Source organism: Geotrypetes seraphini, chromosome 6, assembly GCF_902459505.1.
Source record: "Geotrypetes seraphini chromosome 6, aGeoSer1.1, whole genome shotgun sequence".
Lineage (NCBI taxonomy): Eukaryota > Metazoa > Chordata > Amphibia > Gymnophiona > Dermophiidae > Geotrypetes > Geotrypetes seraphini.
Genome location: NC_047089.1, coordinates 68,641,756 through 68,662,601, shown reverse-complemented (window position 1 = coordinate 68,662,601; position 20,846 = coordinate 68,641,756). Strand labels below are relative to the sequence as shown.

The window sequence follows — 20,846 nt, the reverse complement described above, 5'->3', positions numbered from 1 at the left end:
CTGTCTTCCCCCCCAGAGCAAAGCTGTCTGTCCCCAGCACACCTCCCCCAAAGCAGCCCCCTTTCCCTATCTCTCCATGGCCCCTTCTGTCTCCCCCCAGCACACCCCCTCCCCCCAAAGCAACCCCCTTTCCCTCTCCCTGTCTCTCCATGGCCCCTTCTGTCTTCCCCCCAGAGCAAAGCTGTTTGCCCCAAGCACACCCCTCCCCCCAAAGCAGCCCCCTTTCCCTCTCCCGCTGACTCTCTCTTTGGCCCCCTTTCTCTGTCTGTCTTTCTGTCCCTCTCCCTGCCCCTGTGTCTTTCTTTCTTTCTGTCTCCCTCCCTCCCGCTGTCTGTCTGTCATTTTTCCCCATTTCCCTGTGCAGCAGCATTTCCCTCCTTTCCTGTGCAGAAGCAGTAGCAGCATTTTCCCCCACCCCCCTTTCCCTTCTCTTCCCTGCTCCGTTCGGCTCCTCCCCCTTCTTTTACTGCCGTTGTCCTGCTCGATCTGACCTGCTCCTGACCCTCCCACCGCCGACAAACCTCGGGGCTCCAGCCGCGTAGGCAGCACTTTAAACACGCTGCTTTGCGGCCTTCTACTGCCGATTTCCTCTGCCGCGTCTGTCTCCGATGATGTCATCAGAGATGTGGCAGAGGAAATCAGCAGTAGAAGGGCGCGAAGCAGCGTGTTTATAGTGCTTCCTACGCCGCTGAAGCTGGGAAGTTTGTTGAGGGTCAACGGCCGGAGCGGGGCTGCTGTCCACCACTTGGTTGCTGCCACTGGTGTTGCCTACGCCGCTGGAGCCGGGAGGTTTGGAGAGAGAGAGAGCACAGTCGCGCGCATGCGCCTCCTGTCCCTGCAAGCGCCGTGAGGTGTCAATTAGAATGTTGCCACAGAAGCACACCTCACGGCGCCAGGACTCACGAATTTTTGAGAGCGCATGCGCGCTCTAGCTTTTTATTATTATTGATTGAATATATTTATGCTTTGAGCCAGATTGGAAAGGTAGGCAAATGTCATTATTGAGATGGCTTGGGGAAATCCACTGCTTATTCCTAGGATAAGCAGTATAAAATGTATTTTACTCCTTGGGATCTAGCTAGGTACTTGGGACCAGTGTTGGCCACTATTGGAAACAGGACCCTGGGCTTGATGCACCTTTGGTCTGTCCCAGTATGGCAATTCTGATGTTCTTATATCATTAAGTAAATAAGTATCAAAACATTCACTATTCCTACAGAAATGCCAGTTTATTAAGGTATATTTTTTGATTAAAACAATACAATATTACAGCCAAGTAAAATGTAAGTGTTGTAATCTATCCTATTTTTCCTGTCCTCCAGTTTACGGTTATTTCAAAAGTTTGACAATTTTCGTATTCTTGTATGTGGAGGAGATGGTAGCGTTGGTTGGGTATTGTCAGAGATTGATAAGCTGAGTTTGCACAAACAGGTAAGTCTGCCTGATGGATTTCATTGACTGTACCAATGTCCTTTAAAATACAAATCTAGAAAAACCGAGGGCAAAATACAAAGCCAAATATGTGCCATGTTTGCTAAACATGAATTGAATACTGAGGCATTTAATTGGACCAGGAGCTCATACGTTATGCCATGCATGTATTAGGCAACATATATTGAATTTACCTAATAACACATTGTATAATTTTATAAGAGGTCCTTTATGCATGTAAAACAAGGTGTGCAAATAAAAAATCCTGTATAAAATTAACCTCAACTGTAAAGCCTTAGCATACTTTGGTAAATAGGGACCTAAATGTTTTTGTGATAACTTGATACCTGAACATTACAAAGGGCTCCTTTTACAAAGGCATGCTAGGGCCTTAATGCGCAGAATAGCACACACTAAAATGCCGCGTACGTGGCCGCTACCACCTCCTTTTGAGCAGGCGGTAGATTTTTGGCTAGCGTGCGCTAATCCGGTGCATGCGGTAAAACCCGTAGGGCACCTTCATAAAAGGAGCCCAAAGTATCACTTTCATTTAGCGGAGAACTGCGTATTTTAAGATTAATTTTATAGACCATGTTTTGAAGGGAATTTCTCTCAGACCAGAGCTGCTTACCTACAATATTTTCACGCATGTAAATTCTCAAGGCTTGAGAGCTGTGAGAGTAGTTTATTTGGAATATGTTAGCTAACAGTAGAGACCAATGCAGTGATGTGGTAAAAGCCAAAAAGATGCAAACAAAATAATAGCTCATATTTTGCTAGAAGCAGTTGTTCTTAAACCAAATGATGTACAAGAGTAATTTTGTAAAAGCACAGATTAATGAGCTGGCCAAGCTTCATGTTATGTTTCAAAGAAAGAGAAAAGGCAGGACTTCTCTAAAAGCTGTGGAAGGGATTGGCTAGGTAAAGTTTTTCTGTGTTAAATAATCATTTTTTTGTAATTGCTAATTGGTGTTAACTGCCCTGAATAGAGATTCCAGAAATTGTACACACTAAATCAATGATGTGCAAGTGGAAGGGGCTATGGATCTGGGAAGGGCATGGGTGGGTTAGAGGTGTACCTAGCCCAATTCCTAAAGCGCTCCTTTAAACTGACGTATGGGCCAGCTAGGCATGTGCCTAGGAGGGTCTCAAAAATGTAATTCAGTAGTTCCTAATAGAGAATGACAAGGGGACAAATTTTTCCTTATCCCCGCGAGAACTCTTTTTTCCCTTCCCATCCACGCAAGTTTTTTTCCTGTCCCTTCCCCATTCCTGCAAGCTCTGTCCTCAACTGTTCTGGCCATACAGCAGGGACATTTAAAGAAATATAGGAAGGTTTGGGAACCATTTGAAAAATACTGTAAAGATTGATAATATTTTTTTTTCTTTTCCTTTGCTGATTGTACACATCCAGGGAGGGGGAAAGGGGAGGGTGAGATACTTAGAGTCTATTGAGTGGGAAACTGATGGGAGGGGAGGGAGGTATTTGTTTTGAAGGAGTAATGTAAGAGCTCTAAGTGATGTTAAATGTAAATTGATTGTATACTGTATCACACTTATTGAAAGTTTTAAAATGAATAAAGATAAAAAAATAATAATAATAATTTGGCGTATAAGGTTTGTGTTTTATAGCTCTGTGCCATAATATAAATGAATATTTGTCCCTGCGTTCTGTTTTGTAAATGGCCATTTATTGGTTTCATACTTACCAGAAGTATTTTAAAATAATTTAATGTTTTTTCATGGCTTTTACTCTTCTACTTGCTGCTGCATTGTAGTGTCAGCTGGGAGTGCTTCCCCTCGGTACTGGAAATGATCTGGCCCGTGTCCTTGGCTGGGGTGGGTCATGTGATGATGACACGCAGCTTCCTCAAATTTTGGAAAAGCTAGAACGAGCTAGCACAAAAATGCTAGACAGGTAAGGATAATACTGATGATCTAGCAACGTTTGGGGTTTTTTTTGGGGGGAGGGGGTGCAGTTATTTTTTTAACAGTCCATCTGGGTGCAAAATCAAGGAGAAAGTCTTTGTGTATCTTCCCTTTGAATATTGCCCATGGGTACAAATGGGCAAGAAACTTTGAATCTGCTTTTTGTGTAGACAAAATTTGTCTGGGAAATAGTTCTTCATTTGAAAATTTAGTACATGTGTGCTATTTCCTAATCCTGTCCAAAACACATCCTCAGGGATGCTTTCCCTAATCTGTCTCAAAGTTCATACATTATAGAATTCCATGTATACTTTGAGCTGGGTTTGACTGGTCAAGTTTCAGAAATCCTTTTGCACGGGCAAATTGGTATTTACTTGGGTAACTGGCTTTTACAAAATTATAGCTTAAATAATTTAGATAATTTACTTATCTTATAATGCTTCTCATGGTTTGACCAGGGAAGGTCCAACCCTCCCGGGTCGAGCCATGAGAAGCATTATAAGACAAGTTAGTTATCTAAACTATTTAAGCTATTTAAAAGTTTATAATAAGAAAAAATAATATATAATACATGTTTGGAAGTTTACACATGGAAGGTGGGCCATTGACGACAGGACACATAAAGCTCACCGCTATGAGCTATTGTTGAGTGGTGGAGTTGTGTTGCTGAGGCCCGGAAGAAAAAGTATAAATCAGATCTGAGAAACTTTGGCCCTCTTTTACTAAAGGTGCGCTAACTGATTAGCGCACGTTAATCGATTTAGTGCGCGCTAAACGCTAACGCGTGCATGTTAGTCTAAGGACGCGTTAGCAGTTAGCGCAGCTTAGTAAAAGAGGGGGGGGGTTTGTTCTATAATAACTTGGGGTATACGTATATACTTATATTGGATTGACTCCGAGTATATTATATAGATAGAGCTATATTTACCATCTAAGTAGGAACGTGCCTTATTCTTTACAGCATAGGATCTTCTATCTATATATCTGTGCTGCAAATTACTGTATTGTCTTTGCCTGGGACCTTGGCCATAGGAGCTAGCATTGTGGGTTCTGTAGTTCCTCCAATATTGAGCAAATGTCTTCACTCTGTCCACAGATGGATAAATATGATGGTTTCAGCACCCTCAATCATTGCGAACTGTTGGCTGCTGTCAATGTTCCTTTTAATTTTTGCTGGTACATGTGTCCAAGAAAAATTTTTGGGCCCAGATTGTCTATACAGTGCCAATATTGGCGGCTGCCTAAAAAGTGTCTGCCGATCACATGTCAATCACTCGACGGCACCGTATAGTGAATTGCACCTCCAGGAAAGATAGGCACCGGGAAGGTAGGCCAGGGTTTTCCAAACCTACATTTCTAACGCCTATCTTTGTCATGAATCACACCTACACAGAAGCTTTACGGCGCCTAAAGCCACTTCCAACGTTAGCCAAGCCCATAGTGGCGTTAAGTGCCATAAAGCGCCTACGTAGGTGCGATTCTGGCACCGGTAGGTGCTTTAACTCTTGTTTTTTGCCATTTTAAATGGCATTTCTCAATTAACTTAGGTACCTTTTCTAGAATTTCCCCCTTTGTGCGCAAGTTGCTCAACATGTTAGGCATAGCCTATTTTCACAATAAAAAAGAAATCATGCAAACATGTGCACTTCCTTTCTGACTTGTGTGCGTGTATTCACATGCATGGCTTAATGGGAACACTAGCTCCTTTGACCTCTGCTGTGTTTCATACAAGAATCATTTGTATGTTTCCTGCTATTATGTGGGTATTATGTCTGATTTTTAGCTGTGGGTTAGACTGTCAGGGCCTGTTTGCAAGTTCAGGCCTTTGGATAACTAACCTCTAGTTTCCTCATGCCATGTTGGTAGTTGTAATGCTCACAGACAGTGTCTGGTGGGCTATGACAGTGTTCTTATACATTCATCTAGGTTTTGTGCCACCTTCCTTAGTGTACAGCGTTCATAACCTTTACCAGGTTGAATTCAGGGGATCAGCTGACTTCCCAGAAAATCCCAGTTTCTGGATGAACTGACTGTGTTACCAAAGCATTTTTCTTAAACTACACTTCTCCCTCCGTACTCGCGGTTTCAGCAATCGCAACTTCGATTATTCACGATTTTTAGCATGCTGGCTCCTCCCCCTAAATTACAGTATGCCATCCATGAGTACGGCACCTTTTAGAATACTAGGCATTTTGCAAGCGCAATCTGGCAGCTTCAGACTGTCACGTTTCTGGCCTCTTCCCCCAACTTAAATTTTCTCATGTTATTCACGGTTTTATCATATTCTTGATGGTTTTTAACAGAAAACTGCGAATAACATATGAGAAAGTTATTCGTGGTTTTTCTGTATTCGCGGGTCTGATCATTCCCAATCACCGTGAATACTGAGGGAGAAGTGTACATTATAAAGTTGTATTAAGACCATAGAATTCAGCACATAAGTTCCTTTTTGCCTCTGTTCTGTATTGCAGTTTGTCAAACAACCTGCTGGTTTGCAAATCAAGCTCATGGCTGCTCAGCCCTGTTATAGTCTTCTTCTTCTGGGGGCACATGGCATTGCTCTGTGACTCCTGCTTAGGTTGCCTGCACCCCAGTCTGTCTCTTCGATTATCTCTTGGAGATAGAGAGAACTTTCCTTTGAGGCTTGGTCATAGCTTGAGCTCTGGAATTTGGGTCCTCCTTCTCTGAGCATCAGGCATGGTCTCATCGCAGAGTGTGGCACTCTTTCCCATCTCTGATTCTCGAGTGTGGGTTAATCTCTGTTTACAGAGCACCATCTTTGGCTCTCGAGCTTCGTGCCTTCTCTGAGTGTAGTGCGCACTGGTGTTCTTGTAGCGTTTTTCCAATTTGGGCTGTAGAGTGGGCACACTGATGTCTCAGGCACTCAAGCACGCTGTCATCTTTGGATCTAGGGCATAGCTCCATTTCTGGAGGTGGAGCGAACACGTTACTATTTCTAGCCTTAGAGCAGGACTCTATCTCTAGTCGAAGAACGAGTGCACTGCCATTTTACAGCAGGCTTCATCTCTGGATGTAGAGTGAGCGTGCTGACATCTCTAGCCCTCGAGCATGGCTCCATCAGTGAATGTGGGGCATGCGTTCTGCCATTTCTGGCCTTTGAACATGGCTTCGTCACTGAATGTAGAGCAAGCACACTGGTATCTCTGGCCTTCAAGCATGGCTCCATTGCTAGCTGTGGAGCAAGCTCGCTGTACAGCATAGTTTTGCCCTTGGATGTAGGGTTCATCTTTTTCTGGTGGTGCAGTTCAGCTTCATTGCTGCAAGGAGAGTGACTCTGCCTGGCTGTACAGAATGTCCCCATCTCTATATGTGGAGTATGGCTGTGCCTGACTATTTTAGGCCTCCATCTTTGGATGTAGAGCTTATCTTCTCCTGGATGTACTGCAGGGTTACACATTTAGATGTGGTGCACAGCTCCACCTGGCAGTCCAGTTCGACCCCCATCACTAACTGTGGAGCACGGCTGCACCCAGCAGTATGGCTTCATTCTATCTTTGGATATAGAACATGGAGCCACCAGTCCATTCGGCATGGCTCCTGGTTGTTCAACGTGAATGCTTCTTTAAGGGTGGAACAAGGCTCTATTTGGCTGCACAGTATGATTCCTTCTCTATATGTACAGCACTGTTCCTCTTGCCTGTTTAGCATTGCTTCATCTCTTGAATGTAGAGCACAGCTCCACTTGCCTATTCAGTATGGTTCCATCTATGGATGTAGAGCATGTCTCTATCTGCCTGTTTGGCTCAGCTCCATCTCCGGATATAGAGCATGGTTTCAACTGCTTGACTGACATGGCTCCAGCTGCCTGTTTGATATGGCTCCATCTCTGGATGTAGAGCGTGGCTCCAGCTGCCTGTTTGACACGGTTCCATCTCTGGATATAGAGCGTTGCTCCATCTGCTTGTTTGGGCATGGCTCCATCTCTGGATATAGAGCATGGCTTCAGCTGACTGTTTGGGCATGACACCATCTCTGGATATTGAGCGTGGCTCTACTAGTAGATCCATTAGGTAGTGGCTCCACTGCTGCTTGCCATGTGTTGCTCCATTGGTATATGTCATTTGCGGCTCCATCATAGAGCATAGCTCGGTTGCTGGCTGTCAAGTGCAGCCCTGTTTCAGACTGCCTTCACAGCTCCATTTCCAGCATTAGGCACAACCCCTTGTCTAGCTGTTGGGTATAGCCCCTTCTCTCTGGTGCCCATTGTTCTCTGGCTGCCAAGCAAGAAACTTTCCTCAGTTGTTGAGTACGTGTCTTTGGCACATCTTTCTGGATATAAGCCTAGGATTTGGACACTGCTCGTCCTTTGCATCACAGAATGCACTCCCTTGTCTCCTCTGGGTGCTCTGGCGGCCCAGGTTCAATTTATTTAACACTGAACTGTGGCAGGCTTGTCCTAGTGATTTAATTCTTTGCATTTAGTGGAAAAGGTCATGCTTTTTAGAGGCCTGGTGTGCAGTTTCTGGTTATTCCTTCAATGAGGTAGATGGTTCCATACAAGGTAGAGCTCCTTTGGTTGGGTAGTCCTGGTATTGTTTCATGGAGACATCAGTCCTACTTTGGCCTATCCTTCAATTTCTTGGAGGATGGCGATCCACTTCGCTTGGTATCTCCTTTCTATGTTCTGTTCACTGTCCCGCCCTATTGAGGACTGCTTTGCTACATTCCACTCGTCTCTGGATTCATCTACTGTGACTAAAGGAAAGAAAATTAACAAGTAAGGCATATTTTTTTCCTTAAAAGGGAATAAGGCTGGTGTGGAGTAATGATGTTAGGTGCCCAGCACTATTTTTTCAGTGACAGGTCAAAAGCGCACGAGACAGATGTGCCGACAATGTCGCCCAGACAATCGCATACAGGACGTCTGTGCGCTAGATTAAAACACTATTTTAAAGCTCTTCCAGAGTGTATGTGTGTGGGGGGAACCCCCCACTTTATTTACAACTGTTGGCGTTCTCATTGGGGGGTGGGGTGGGGGAATTCCTCCCCCCATTACAGAGGAAAATGTCATTTTTTTCTAAGAAAGAGGGAAAAGGTCTGTTTCCTCTATAATAGGGTGTTCCCCCCCCAACGCCCCCCAGAACGGGAGCGCCAACAGTTCTAAGTAAAGTGAGGGGTTCCTGCGCACAGACATCCTGCACGCAGTTGTCTGGGCGGCATTGTCGGCGCGTCTTTGTCTCGCACGCTTTCATCTATGTACCGTTTTTTCAGTGCTGGATGCCTAATTTAGGAACCATAACTTAGAAAAGTATTTTAGTGATCTATATAGTTACTGAATTTAGTGTCATAACTCAGGTTTCTCAGTTGAGTTGCCCAGATATCTTTGGATATTAAGCTCAGTATTTCTTTGCATTTTTTAAATTTTCTTCAGGTGGAGCATTATGTCATATGAACTCAAATTACCATCAAAGCCTTCCAGTCTTCCAGTGACTCCTGAAGAAGAATCTGAGGAATGCCAAGTATGGATTTGGTTAGAAAGAAAATTTTATTTGGGGACTTGATGGTTCAGTAGTAGTCATATGGACAGCTAAGCAAAGGTTCTTGATTTTGTGCCCAAGTCTGGTCTTCCACTTTCTGTGTGGGATGGAGATCTATGTAGACAACATCAGTACCCTTGAGGTAGAAAGTCATGGTAACACCTAGAGCCTGGATTCAGGGCCTATGAATGCAGGTTTGTGAAAGAAATCTAGGTGCATAGCCCCTGGCCTAGGACCATGACCAGACTAGTTATATTGGGGGATATAAAAGATAAGAAAAGTCCCTATGTAGTTTCAAATGAAGGTTTGTAGTGCCATATTTCAGTTCTGGTTTCAGTTGAGCTGGAAATGCAAAAGAATATGAGAATTCTGCTGGGTTGTTTAAAATATTTAGAGAGCCCTTTTCTAAGCTGTGCTTGGAAATGGGCTTAGCACATTTTCATACAGGCCTTTCCTGCATGCAGAGCTCATTTCTAATGCAGCCATCATAAGTGGCTTTTATTCTATTTGTTTTATTTTGGGCCATGCGCTAAATTTATCATTAGTGCGCAACCATTTTAACTGTAGGAGCACTTACGCCTCCTACTTAGGAGGTGATAGAGGCTCCCACGTTATGAATGGGCTAACCAGTTAACATGGCGGTAATGTCAATGTGCATTCATGTCCATTCTCCACTGTGATGCTCTCTAAAAAATAAGAAGAAATAAATACTGCACGCTTAGTGAGTGCTTATAGCAAGACTAATGCAAGTTTATGAGCCACGAAAAAGGCAAGGTACAAAAATTACATGCTGGAAATGTGTCTCACAGGTCCAATGGAGTAAAATGAGGCTAATATTTAGAAGATCAATTTCCTTATGAAATCACTGGGGTAACACTAGTTTAGAACTAGAGGAAGTCAGAAAATGCTAGAATCCAAACAAAACAAACTGACCTCACATTTAGATAAGTAACCCGACCATAGGATTGTAACCAACAATTTCAGAGTCACTCAGAGATATGAAACTCTTCAAGGGGGGACCGCACCCCCCTAGTGGTGAACCAGAGTTTACTTTCCAGTCATTTTAACTGTTTCAATGCTGGTTATGCTCCAAGGTTGGTTACAATAAATAAATAAATAAAGCTTGTTACAATTTTTCAAACACTTGTGTAGAGTTTCTTTTTTTTCTTTTCTTTTTTTAACTTTTCAAGCAAACATCGCTCAAAAATGAGCAAACTGTAGCACAATGACTTAACTTTATGACAGGTTAGGGGTCTCTACGTGGCCCCGTTTTGGTTTCTTCTTCAGGAGACCCTATCATAAGCATACTGAAAATCCTTTTAAATGCTGGTAAGATATTTTAAATTCGCGATGCGGCAACATCTGAAAAACAAAATGTGTACAAGAGCCGAGTTTGTAAGGAAAGGTTTCACTGTCCTCACTACGGCAAATTTCTAAGTAAGTTTAAAGGCTGTTACATGAGGAGAAGCACTGCAAAGTATATACCGTCAAAGAATGCTGTCGATACAAAAAATTTTCAACTGCCAGAAGAACCACGACGGCAACTCTCCAGTTTAAATATAAAGAAGGGGAGGAGCTACCTACACGTCAGAATTATGACTGACGTCATTCATATTTAGAAGAGGCATTGGGAGTCCAAAATCAGGCTGTCATCCAGAAGGCTGTCACTTCCTTCCCCACCCCCACCCCTACCCCCATTCAGTGTTTTCAAAGGAGTTGTGGGACAATAGATACCAAAGGGGAATATTAACTAACTTCTGAAGGGGAATATTAACTAACCTCTCATTGGGACAGTCTTTCTCAGGGTCTGGGAATAGATCTCCACTTGAGGAACTTTATTTCAGTTGCTTTTCCCAAAAAAGGATGATGGGTGAAGCCTTCTAAAATAACTGGATGTGTCTAAAGGGGAAAGTGAAATGGTGTAGGGGGGTGAGGGAAAAGTTTCAGGTTTATTTAAAATTTGATAGTTATCGCCTATAAGAATTTCTAGGCGATGTACATATTAAAAATAAAGTCATTATTTAACAGCTTAAAAATTAAACCAACTTAAACATAGACTAACTTGATACAGAAGGAAAGCGGGGAAAGAACTACAATTAATTATAGGAAAGTGGACATGTAAGGGAAAGTACAAAAGGGAATAAGGGAAAATAAGCATAGCCTCTTTATATCCAAACTTAAGGCATTTATCCTTTAAGAAAACATAAGATAAATAAAAGAGGAGTCGCACAGTTTTACTCTTCGAAAGCATCTTTATATAGGAAAGTTTTTAAGGAACTTTTAAATTTGTCTAGAGATGGCACACTTCTGAGAGAAGAGGGCATAGAGTTCCATAACTGAGGGGGCATAAACTGTGAATATTTTGTTGCGTCTTGTATTAATTATTTTTAGAGAAGGCACTGTGAGTAGGTTTTGATCTGCGGATCGCAAAGTTCTAAGGAGGATATATGGAATTAGAGAGGATGGGGTTTGATGTGCTGCCTTTTTGTGGTTACAATCAAAATGGTTTACAAATTATATACAGGTAGTTATATTGTACCTGGGGCACTGGATGGTTAAGTGACATGTCAAGAGTCGCAAGGAGCTGCAGTGGGAATGGAACCCAGTTTCCCTGGTTCTTAGGCCGCTGTTTACCTTCTATTCCAGAATGTATAGTAGAGGATATAGAATCCCCCGTTGCATTCATTCATTCCTTTCTCTTCTCTTCCCTTCTCCTCAATTCCACATACAGTACACCATCTCCTTACTTTCCTTTCCCTTCCTATTCATCCATGTGCACCAACTTCTCTTCTTTTTTTGCTTACCTTGCATTCTGCATTACTCCTCTGTATCCATACCTGTCCCTCATGTCCAGCAATGCCCCTCTGTTTCCCTTTCCCCTATGCTCTCTCATGTCCAGTATCGCTTTCTCCTCCCCATGTCCAGGTCCAGTTCCTCTTAGTGTAAATCGCCTAGAACTTCTGGTAATGGTGGTATAAAAGAATAAATTTATTATTACTATCTCTTTTCTTCTGCATCCTATGGTAAGTACCTCCTCGCACCCCCACCACGGTCCAGTGTCACTCACTTTGGCCTGCCCACCTTCCTGCTGCTGACCTGTCTCACTGAGTTTGGCTTCTGCACAATTCGATCTGATCTTTCTGTTTTGCTGCCCTCTATTTCCTTCCCAGCATCCCTGCCTGCCTACTTGAAATTTGGCAGCTAAAATTTAATGCTAAGAAATCCAAGGTCATGCATTTGGGCTACAAAAACCTGAAGGAACGGTACAGTTTAGGGGTGAAGAACTTTTGTGCACAACAGAAGAGCGGGACTTGGATATGATTGTATGTGATGATCTTAGGGTGGGATTTGTGAAGCTAAGCTATGAAGCTAAGTACCCTATATCCATGAAGCTATGATCTTAAGGTGGCCAAACAGGTAGAAAAGGTTCGGCGAAAGCTAGAAGGATGCTAGGGTGCATAGGAAGAGGTATGGCCAGTAGAAAAAAGGAGGTATTGATTCCCCTGTATAAAACTCTGGTGAGACCTCATTTAGAATATTGTGTACAATTCTGGAACCACATCTTCAAAAAGATATAAAAAGGATGGAGTCAGTCCAGAGGAAGGCTATTAAAATGGTACATGGCCTTCATCATAAGGCTTATAGGGACAGACTTAAAGATCTCAATATGTATACTTTAGAGGAGAGGTTGGAGAGGGGAGATATGATAGAGACGTTTAAATACCTACGTGGCGTAAATGCACATGAGTCGAGTCTCTTTCAATTGAAAGGAAGCGCTGGAATGAGAGAGCATAGGATGAAGTTAAGAGGTGATATGCTCCGGAGTAATTAAAGGAAATACTATTACAGTATACAGAAAGGGTGGTAGATGCATGGAACAATCTCCTGGAATAAGTGGTGGAGACAGAGACTGTGTCTGAATTCAAGAAGGCGTGGGATAGGCATGTGGGATCTCTCAGAGACAGAAAAAGATCATAGTTACTGTTGATGGGCAGACTAGAAGGACCATTTGGCCTTTATCTGCCATCGTGTTTCTAATTTTATAATTTTGATCTTCTTCCTGGCAATGATTCAGCTTGGTTCTTTAACCCCAGGGACCTTACTCTGTAGCAATTTCCTATTGCTGTATGGGAGGGAAATGCAGATGGAAGGTTTCAGGGGCTGGCTGGAGAGGTGACTGAGTGAATCATTGCTGGAAAGAGGAACAAGTTTGCAAAACCACTGAGTGGGTAGGAAGTAGGCAATCAGGCAGGAGGGAGTTGATGGTGGACTCGGGGGGGGGGGGAGAGATCCAGATTGAGCAATGCTGGGACTGTGGGAGTGGGTGAGGAAGGAGAAAGACCAGATATGCCCAACATTTGACAGCAGATAAAATAAAAAATGACCGCATGGGTTGCCCAAGCAGGTCCCGAGGGTTGTCATTGGCTTGCATTGAAGAACACTGTTGTAGATAATTTTTATTGATTACTAGTTTGCAAATATGCATTCTTCTAAGGATGGATACAGGGTTGCACAGAATGAAAAACACCACCACAAATAAAGAATGGATTGTATTAAATGTCCAGAAGGCAGTTAAAAAAGATATTATGTAATCATGTAATCTGCACTGTTTGTGATTACCCATGTTAATCCTTGTAAAAATGCTGTTGTCTTTCCAGCTTATTGCCAAGGAAGAATGCCTGCCGCTTCATGGACAATCTAACTTAATAGCATAGTAGATGATGGTAGAAAAAAAAGACCAATTAGTCCATCCGTTCTGTGGCCTTATTCCTGTCATCTGCCAAGGATATATCCTGGCTTCCAATAATAGATCCTTACTAAATATAGATATGCTGCCTTAAATAAATACTATGATTAATTGCAATTAATCATATGATTAGTTTCTTTGTATCCCATGATTAATTTTGATTAAAATTTTTAATCATTGCCCAGCTCTATATAAAATGTTTCTGAAAATATTAGTGTGATGTGTAATCTATTTTTAATCCATTATGGTTTTAGATATCTGCATATGAGGATTCAGTAGCTGCTCATCTTGCAAAAATACTCAACTCTGATCAGCACTCAGTGGTCATATCATCTGCCAAGTAAGCGGAGAATGTTTTCGTTTTTTCTTTCTTCATATTGTTAATGATGTGCTTGGTGTTCAGAGACTCCATTTCCTCTCATATCTGTGGTCTTCTCTGAATTGCATTTACTGATGAGTATATTTACTTGAGTTCTTTTTTGAGGTATGGTGAGCTTGATCACTATTGCTGTGTGCACACTCTTATCAACGGAGTGAAGTGTTTCAGAGAACCTAGCAGGCCAGGAGCACTTTATTAGCATGGCTGCCTCTAAAAGTTAAACTGTAAAACAGTTTCCAAGCATGAGGAACAAAATCCAGATAGAGGTGGAACCTTGCTTTGCGAGCATAATTCATTCCAGAAGCATTCTCGTAGTCCAAAGTGCTCGTATATCAAAACAAAGTTCCCCATAGGCCATAATGGCAACTCGGATGATTCGTTCCACTGACTTAGGTACATCTCTCCGACCTGACCCAACCTGACCCAGCCTGACCCATATTGCTGCTTCTGTCTTCTCCCACTGCTGTCCTCCACTTTGACACCCCACCCCAGGAACCGGCTTTGCTGCTTCCCCGAGGCCACCGGTGCTACTCCCTCCCTCTGCGACCAAGATCGCCCCTTCCCCCCACTGACTGGCCCTGTCCTTACCCGTGCACCGGTGCTGAACGTGCCTGCTGCTGGTTCTCTGTTGGGCTGCTGCAGGGCCTTGAGCATCTGCGCATGCTCAAGGCCTTCTGGCTCTCACCCTCTCTGAGAACCAGCGGCAGGCACTTTCAGCACTGGCACACGGGTTAGGACAGGGCCGGTCAGTGGGAGGAGGAGGTGATCTCGGTTGTGAAGGGAGGGAGCAGCGCCGGTGGCCTCGGGGGAGCAGCAAAACTGGTTCCTGGGGTGGGGTGAGGTGGGGGGCTCGCAAATCAAGTCAATGCTCAGTATGCAAGTTACAGTTTTCTTGAGTGTTTTGCTCATCTTGCAAAACACGCGCAAACCACGTTACTCACAAACCGAGGTTTGACTGTATTTTTGTTTGTATTATTTAACAACTTCCCCCCCCTCCGCCCCCCGGCCCAGAGCACTAAATGCTTCAACGCTGCTCCGATGTTCATAGAAGTCCTATGAGCATCGGAGCATTTAGCGCCCCCATGCCGCAATGGAAACCTCTACCGTGGTTTAGTAAAAGAGGGCCTAAATTTGGAATCTAAAACCTGTGCATCTCATTGGAGCATTTCTTTGTGATACGCTTCAGCACACTTCTGGGATGTCAAAAAGCTTTGCAAACTGTGCTCCAATAAGTCTTTGGCATCAGCGTATTGTTTATCGTCCAGTAGGGTTACTGCCAAATGGATAGAAGACAGCACAAATAGTGTAGCAGTGCATATTCACTGAATGGGGGTTATTTTGCTCCAACAGTTTGACTAATGCCTTGTTTCACGGTATAGAAAGAGCAAACATAGTGCCAATAGACTCTGCAAGTACTCAGACAGCTGTGTTAGCCTACCTCTGTCCTAAGCTGTATTGCCTCTTCTGTGACAATCCTGGACCCTCTGCCGGCAGTGTCCAATTATATGATGGTTGGCGATAAGAGAAAAAATGTCCAGTGCGGCTTTAAAGAAAACGCCAACCTCTTTTCACATGTGTTCTACGATGTGCATTGAACCCATGTTGTCTTTGCTGAGAGGCTTTTGTGTTATCTCACTGTGCCCCGTAGCACCTACCCCCTCCACTGCTTCAAGATGCTGTCTTAACTTGTTATGTGTCCTTGCTTTCTTTTTTGTTTTTATATCAAAAAGGATATTATGTGAAACTGTAAAGGATTTTGTTGCCAAAGTAGGGAAGACGTATGAAAAACCTATGGAAAATGCAGAAGAAGCAGAAGCCATGGCTACTAAAGTAAGGATTAACATTGTAACAAATACTGGAATTGCATTACAGAAAGTTAAAATCTAGCTGGACATAAACATTTTATTCCCATTGTCTAATCAGACATCTAGCTAAATTTTATTATTCAAGAGAATAAAGTGCTCAAGTACTGGAATATTTTTTTTTTTAAATCTTTAAGTTTCTTTTTTGGATGAAACTTTTTTGCAGTTCTGTTTTTTTATTTTTTTTTTTTGGGGGGGGGGGTTGCATAGGATAATTTTTGCTGCCAATCTGTAGCTGAATAAAAAGTATCAGCACCAAAATAAATAAATATATATTGATAAGCCGCATAAGCCTTGTTTGATTCAGGTATAAAATGGTCTAGATCAGGAGTTGGCAACTCCGGTCCTTGAGGGCCGGAATCCAGTTGGGTTTTCAGGATTTCCCCAATGAATATGCATGAAATCTATTTGCATGCACTGCTTTCAATGTATATTCATTGGGGAAATCCTGAAAACCCGACTGGATTCCAGCCCTCGAGGACCGGAGTTGTCCATCCCTGGTCTAAATCTATGACTCAGTTTTTATGCTGCATGGGTGCTTGTTCCTTGTTCGTTTGCCCCTCCTTTTACAAAAGTGTAGCGTGGTTTTTAGCACCAGCAGCGGTGGTAACGGTTCGGATGCTCATAGGAATTCTGTGAGCATCGTAGCTGTTACCGCTGGGGCTGATGCTAAAAACCACACTAAGCTTTTGTAAAAAGGGGGGGGGGTTGGTTTGGTGAGGCTGGACATGGCATAGAATTGATTAGGTTGGTCACAGGAAAGAGAATTCATGCCAAGGTAGGGATTAACCCAATTGAAAAAAGCAGCATTGAAAGATTCAATGACGATCAAAACTTTCTTTCAAGTTAATGACCATTTCCTGGTATGAGATGGGAGAAAATTAAAAATTAAAATATTGCTATATATATATATTTTTTTTTTTTAAATAAAATTGATCTTTGAAATTATTTGGCCATAGGTATAATAGTACTGTTTGTTTGAAAGACTGAATTATTTCATGGTGGTGGTGATGGTAGAGGGTTGCAGGAGGACTTGGAGTGCAAAAAATATTTTGGTCCCTAACTGACTTATGTTTGTGGGTTTTCTGCTGCTTTTTCTTCCTCTTTTATGTATTTTTTTTCTTGCCTCTTCATCTATCTTTGGTTCTCTTTCATCCATGTCTTGCCCCTGTTTCCCTCCCAAATTCTTCATCCTCATCTTACTCTACCTAATTATGCATATATTGCCCTTTCCCCTTTAGCCTTTTATATGCCAGTATCATATAACAAATGGATGTGAACTTTTTCTAAAGAGACATTACTGGCGGGCATGTATGAAAAACATAACAGCAGCTATGGTGTGATGCATTATGGGAGGTTATTGACTGCAAGGAGTCCTGCTGATACCATAAACCACAAGATCAATAGTTGCATAGTTTTCTCTTTTCTAATGTTGGAACAATGATTACCTGGGTCCCAGGTCTTATTTTCATTTTGGACACTCACCCTCCAAATATACCCCCATACCCCTCAAGACTTATCTATTTATTTTAAAATTTAGCATGCCTGACTTTTGGAATGTTCTTTTTCAGTGTAGATACAAGGCCTTGGGAAGAAATTTGAAGATCCCATTGCAGTGTTATCTACTTTGCAACAATAGATGATTGTGATACATCAGCAGGTCTCTGACCTTGAAGAGGTGGTTTGGAATTTGTTATAATACATTGAAAATGAGAGGTTCTTGAGAGCTCATAGCATAAGAATCTACGATTTCTAAATTTTCCACATATTCTGAATGTGTCCCTAGTGTAAATGCTTAAAAGATATTTAACTTCTGTTCTGGAGAGTCCATTTGTCCCTGCATTGGCTAGGTATTTTATTTGCCTTGTACTAGAAGGAGGGAGACAGGAATTGGGTCCAGGGACACAACTCATAATGGATAGTTTGGAGCTGACTGAATTCTTGGAGGCTTCTGATTCTGGCACTTTGAGATTGTATTTTAGGATGCAAAACTCTGTTTATGGGCCATCAAAAGCAGATTTTTTCCAGATGTGTATAGAAATGATAAGTAGTAGTAGATATGGCTAAAAGAACCCAGAAGAGGAAGCAGTTTTTGCTGCTTTATTCAGGTGTTTGATACTGGGAAAGGGGGGAAGGACTTTTCATTTTGTTTCCTTCAGTATGTTTTTTATGAGCTCCAATAATTATCAATGAAAACTACTGGGTCAAACTTAAAACTATGTCTCCCAAAAGAGCAGAATCATACAACAAAACTAGAAAGGAAGAACTAAGAAAGTCAACTTCACTTAAATATATAAACTTTCAACCTGAGAGGTGCTCAGAACCTTGAAAAACAAGGTGGAATAAATGCTAATGGGGACAAGCCCCTATAGACATTTCAGTGTTCTATCATTGCATCTTCTCCCGTGTTAGAAAGAATATAGTGAACCAATTTTTCCAAAAATTGAATTAATGTCCCAAAACAATCATGTGAACAAAATAATAACTTCAGCGTTTTTTCAAAAATGTGAACTTAGCTTGCATGGGTGCTTTAGGAAGCTGTCTCACTCCAGCGGGCTCTAACGCGTTTCGCCGCAAGGCTTCTTCAGAGAGCCGCCAAACAAGCTGGAACTGAGTGAAAACTTCTTCCTGCCAATACAAGAGAGTGCATGCAATGATACATTGTTTTAAAAGAAAAATATACAGATAAACACTCACTGAACTTTACATCGCTGCCGGTGGTACCTTCCTTGTCACCCGTGATTACATCACTTCCTGATAGGGAAGCTTCCTCCTAAACTCCCACTATATATACAGATACACCTGTCAATCTTAGTGGAGGAACGCCCACCATTCCACTTCTTTGTTCAAACCTGCCGGGCTGACAGTCTGCCAATGGAAAATCCAGGTTTGTTCATGTTTCCATAGTAATGCTTGTTTGTTCCCGCCCCTATGGAGAGTAGGGGCTTCCAATACAACAAACTTTAAATCTTCAAGGGAGTGAGACAGCGCTTGCCAATGTTGTGTAAGGGGAGCTCCCAAATCCCCTCGTCAGATTTTACTGAGGTGTTCCGTGATTCGAACCCGGATAGTCCGGGTGGTATGTCCAATATACAACAATTGGCACGGGCATATGATCATATACACTATTCCCTCAGTACTGCAATTCGTGTGATGTTAGAGATCATATGACTTATGTAAGACTGGATGAGACACCCGCTGGGTTTCCATGGCATGTGGGCAAACACTGCACCTCCCACATTTAAAATGCCCCTTAGATGTAGCAGAAAATTGAGGATACATTTGTTGGTTCTCCTGTATAAACTGGGAAGATGTGATCCGGTCCCTTAAGTTCTTGCCTCTGGAGTATGCAAAAATAGGAAGATGTTCCAATGGCTCATGCACCTGTAAAATATGCCAGTGAGACTTGATGATTTTTTTGATATCAAATGCTCTATAAGAATATGGCAAGGTGCATACCATCCTAGGCTCATTGGAATCTCTAGAGGAAAGGAGTAGATGATCCCGTTGCGCATACAGAGCTCTTTTAAAGGCTTTTTTGATGACCCTAGAGGGGTATCCCCTCTCTTCAAACCACCGCTACATCTCCACTGAACGGGATTTATATTCTTCCACAGTGCTGCACAAACGTCTCAAACGTAAAAATTGACCCACCGGAAGGTTGACACGCAAGTGCCTAGGATGGTAGCTGTCAAACCTCAAAAGATTTCATTTTACAAACAAGTGGAAGAGTTGTTGTTTTTTTTTTCCTTATAACTAGAGATTATATTATACCAATTTTGTTTGTCTTGTGATATACAGGGTGAGGCAAAAAAAAAGTAACCCCCTACAGTTTTTTTTTCTGTTTTCTTAGCTATGTTGATATTACTGACATTTTATCATTATTACCTAGTGATTATTGCACGTTAAGAATGTTCGAGCTAAACCACAATAAAATGATGTCATTTAAACAATATGATTAACAATTTTGCAGTCACTGTGAATCCTGAAAGAGTCGTCCTCCCCCACAACTTTAAGTTTCAAGTTTAATAAAAATTTGATTAATCGCCTATTTTAAATTCTAGGCGATATATAATAATAATAAAAATGAGGCATTACAAACTTAAAATACTGAACAAAAAACTTATAACAAAAACAAAGACGGATGAACGAGGAAACAAAAGGGAGATGGATGAACTACAATAAAGTCAAGAAAAGAGAACAAAAAAAGGGAAAAACAGGGAGGGGTTTCATTCAAAGCTGCCTTTATAGATTTGAGGATGGGGAACTAACATCAGTGCTCTAAAGCGTCTATATAGGAAATATTTTAAACACAGTTCATCAGTCATCAGTTACTTTGGGAAGTTCTTAACAGCCCTTGTTGATCAGTCCCTGTTGCAGGCCGTCTCAGATCATCTTCACTGCTTTCTTGAGTTCGACAATTATTTGTGGCTTTGGGTAGAGCTTGTGATAGGCCTCCAATACTGCTTGGAATATGAACAGGAGAATCTGCCTTCACAACTGTGAATAGCAAAAAACAACAACAAAGGTGACCAATGGTGTTCAGTCTCTTTTTATTGTGATTGACTCGACATGATCGTGTTTCGGCCCACAAGGGGCCTGCCTCAGGAGTCTTGTACTTAAGTCGTGATAGACATAATCACAATGCTCTTTTTGGCACAGACAGCAGCCCGTGTTGGTTCTTCAAGCCAGCAGTTCAGCCGCATATGCAGGTTTTTTAGGGATACTTTCCATGATGAGTAAAAAAAAGAGCATTGTGATTTTGTCTATCACGACTTAACTACAAGGCTCCTGAGGCAGGCCCCTTGTGGGCCGAAACACAATCGTGTCGAGTCAATCACAATAAAAAGAGACTGAACACCATTGGTCACTTTTGTTGTTGCTTTCTCCAATATTGCTCCCAGACAAACATCTACCTCACTGTGAAGTCATTAACGGTAAGCTGGAACCCCTTTTTTTTTTTTTTTTTTCTTTTGAATAATGATAATTTTATAGTGCAA

The 20,846-nt window shown here is 42.2% G+C and overlaps 1 protein-coding gene across 4 annotated transcripts in view; it reads left to right on the top strand.

Moving 5' to 3' along the window:
- Window positions 1-20,846, top strand: part of DGKH (diacylglycerol kinase eta) — a 445,542-nt gene that overhangs the window by 332,110 nt on the left and 92,586 nt on the right. For all 4 annotated transcript variants that reach the window (XM_033948015.1, XM_033948016.1, XM_033948018.1 and 1 more), the window contains 5 exons: window positions 1,323-1,431; window positions 3,210-3,349; window positions 8,753-8,840; window positions 13,860-13,945; window positions 15,715-15,814. In XM_033948015.1, coding sequence (XP_033803906.1) covers window positions 1,323-1,431; window positions 3,210-3,349; window positions 8,753-8,840; window positions 13,860-13,945; window positions 15,715-15,814 — 523 coding nt within the window. The remainder of the gene's footprint in view (window positions 1-1,322; window positions 1,432-3,209; window positions 3,350-8,752; window positions 8,841-13,859; window positions 13,946-15,714; window positions 15,815-20,846) is intronic.